This window comes from Teleopsis dalmanni, chromosome 2, assembly GCF_002237135.1.
Source record: "Teleopsis dalmanni isolate 2A chromosome 2, ASM223713v2, whole genome shotgun sequence".
Lineage (NCBI taxonomy): Eukaryota > Metazoa > Arthropoda > Insecta > Diptera > Diopsidae > Teleopsis > Teleopsis dalmanni.
Window position 1 is genome coordinate 212,975,293 of NC_051847.1, and position 3,197 is coordinate 212,978,489.

General features: G+C 32.7%; 1 protein-coding gene across 1 annotated transcript in view; it reads left to right on the plus strand.

The window, feature by feature from the left end:
• The window catches only part of LOC119676698 (amino acid transporter AVT1C-like), a 6,937-nt gene extending 3,953 nt beyond the window's left edge, over window positions 1-2,984 (plus strand). Inside the window, exons 2-7 of the mRNA XM_038087954.1 lie at window positions 6-168; window positions 236-481; window positions 553-662; window positions 722-862; window positions 2,240-2,446; window positions 2,506-2,984. Coding sequence (XP_037943882.1) covers window positions 6-168; window positions 236-481; window positions 553-662; window positions 722-862; window positions 2,240-2,446; window positions 2,506-2,984 — 1,346 coding nt within the window. The remainder of the gene's footprint in view (window positions 1-5; window positions 169-235; window positions 482-552; window positions 663-721; window positions 863-2,239; window positions 2,447-2,505) is intronic.
• The last annotated feature ends 213 nt before the right edge of the window (window positions 2,985-3,197 follow it).

Here is a 3,197-nt window from a genome sequence, read left to right on the forward strand (position 1 = left end):
TGGAGTATTTCCGTTGATAACACTACCAAGTCTACTCGCGCAATTGGGATTTTTTGGCATACCTTTGGTGTTGTCTGTAATAATGCTACAAATCTATACATCGTTTTTATTAAGTAAATGCTGGACTATGGCTGAAAGATTAGATGCATCTATTGTACAGAAAAGCAGGTTAATATAAAACACTCATGGAATCTTAATTAATATAAAAATTAATTGCATATTTTCTATAAAAAAGATATCCATATGCTGCAATTGCCGACTTAGCTTACGGTCCATATCTGAGCCTTTTTGTTACCATCCTGTTGGACTTAAGCATTTTTGCTATGGGCATACCAAATTTAGTAGTTGCTTCAGAAAACTTAGAACTTGTTGTACAACGCATCAGTGATGATCGCTATACGTTTTCTTTCTGCTATTGGGTCATAATTGTCGGTCTATTCATTTGTCCACTTATGTGGTTGGGAAGTCCTAAGCATATGCGGTATGTACTCATATGTGTAAAGTAAAATGAAACTATTCCAGTACAATGTTTCTTTCGGTTTTATATTACAGAAGCTTGGCTATACTTTCCGTTTGTGTCGTTATAATTATTGTTATCTTGTTGTGGTTTTGTCTCTTCAATGCAGCACCGCTTGGTAAACCTTTTGAAGGCATCAGTTTAGGTTTAACATAATTTACATACAATGATCGTGCTGGAATAATTTGTATTGGTTTTTTACAGATTTGCCACCTTTTCTGACTGTTTTGAATGGTTACAGCGTTTTGGCATTTCAATTTGATATTCATCCAATGCTGTTGACACTGCAAATCGATATGCAACAAAAATCTCAAGTTCGCTGGGCAGCCTTCGGTGGGATCATAGGTAAGTGCAAATTTCTTTACACATTTTTCTTAAGAATTCCAAGGACGAAATTAAAAAAACCTGTTAATGGATTATTTGCTTGTGTGTACGTCAAAAAAATGTTCTATATACATATATAAATTATAATATGTATCACGTATTTTATTAGAGATTTATACATATAAATTTTACATAATTTGTTAATATATTAAAAAAAATTTCTCAATTTAAAGTAAACATTCGAATAGAAAAGGTTAGGTTAGGTTATACCGGCGAACCCAGGGGGATCCACTTAGGCCTATAGGCCCATTGTGATACCGTATTATTAGAACCCATGGTCTAAATCCATCTTGAACCTTTAATAAAGCTTATGATGCTACACAGAGGGAGGTCTCGAAGTTCGTCAAGATCCTCAAAAAAGAAAGCCCCCAAAAATTTAAGGCGACGCCGTGCATGTGCCGGACAGAAACAAAGCAGAATTGGTTCGAATAGAAAAACTTCTCAGTTTTCCAGATAAAAGTACTTGTCACTAAAATCACTGCCAGAGAACACTTTAAATATATATGCATCAGATTTAATACTCATATTTAAATATGACTATTTCGATAGCCAACACCTATAGCAGCTTTTTAGATTGATCTGAATTTTCATAATTCTGGTTACTAAACTTGAATGAAGTGAGGATATCCGTTTCTATTCACATCATTTACGACGGTAACTGTCCAATCTTTTTGCAGCATTTCCCTCGCAGTGAGAAACATTTATCAAAAATAATTTATAAATAAATTGAATATAAAATAACTGAACCAGAAATAAAGACAAAGGCGTAAGTTGAGTTTCTTTAGTTTCAAGTTTCTTAGTCTTAGATTAAAAAATAGTTTTTAAAAGAATAGTCTCCAATTAACATAACGATTTCTTTAATGACCATTTTATTGATTTAATAGATTTTTATGTGGACCTTTTTTAAGCACAGCGAAATGGTAGTCGTAGCTGGATACCAAAGACGGAAGCAATTCGAAGAGTAGTAGGATAGTCTTGTAGGACTATGTATTCTCCTGATGAAAAGCACTTTTTTCCTTCAATTTATCAAAATGAGACTGGTTATTTGAAATAGGAGTAGATATTTGTAAACTTTATATGTTAATATCAACTCTATCGACTCTGTTCGCATATCAAAGTTATAAAGAAAGCAAATTATATCTGTAAATATTAATTCAATTATATTGAGAGATTTAAAACTAGTCTGAGTCAAAGAGTATAGTCAAAGAGTATAAATAGTCCTTCGGGAGTTCTTTTTCTTAATTATGAAAATTGTACAAATTTAGCTTTACAAACTTTTAGTTAGTAATATGATATATATACCTAAGTTAAAACCCAAAATATATTTTACATTTTCAGTGACTTGCTCCATTGCCATATTTGGTTCTATTATAGCAGCATATAAATTTGGTACAATGATAGCGGAGAACATATTGGAAACTTTACCGAAAAGTGTGCCTCTTGTGTGTTTACTGATATTAATGGCACTACAGTTGTGTTTTTCAACGATTGTGGGAAGCTCTGCTCTTTTTCTGCAAATTGAAAACTATTTCAGGGTGCCTGATGGTGAGTAAAAAAAGTTTGATCTGTACATACGTCATTTAAATAAATATATTTTAATTTAGCTTTATCGCTTAAACGTATTGGCATACGTTCCTTTATTTTAGCACTGGAGCTTCTAATTGCAGAATTTATTCCTGATTTTGATGTGCTTATGGGTGTAGTAGGTGGTACAATATCTGGTCCATTAGTATTCATATTGCCACCATTGCTTTATCGACGCATAAGTCGAATGGTACGCACACACCAACGGATTGCCACTGAAGCAGCTTACGGTAGCATGAAATTGGATTTGAATTATGATCCGATGCGTATGGAATTGGAACCTATATCTTCCACAGAGACAGAGAGTGCACTACGGGTTTATTGGCAACGCCTAGTACAATCTTATCGACGATTACAATGCAATATATCAATGTCGCTGGCAGTGCTTGTTTTTGGACTTGTAGCCACATTCTTCTCAACATATTTAAATATTTTTAAGATCAGCAATCTATTTCGAAATAACTCACCGTGCTTTGGTAATCTAACGCAATGGTTTTAAAAAAAATAAGTATTTAAATTAAATTTTTTTTTATATTTAAAGCATATAAAAAGAATTAAAGCCAACATTGGAGTTTAATCGAATTAATTGCAGGAACCAAGCGTTTTATAGGATTTCTAATGAATTGAGGCATATTCGTTGTCTTTTATTATTATTATTTATTTTCGCTTTAATGTGCGTCGTATAGTGCTTGAATATTTCTAACTACTTCTG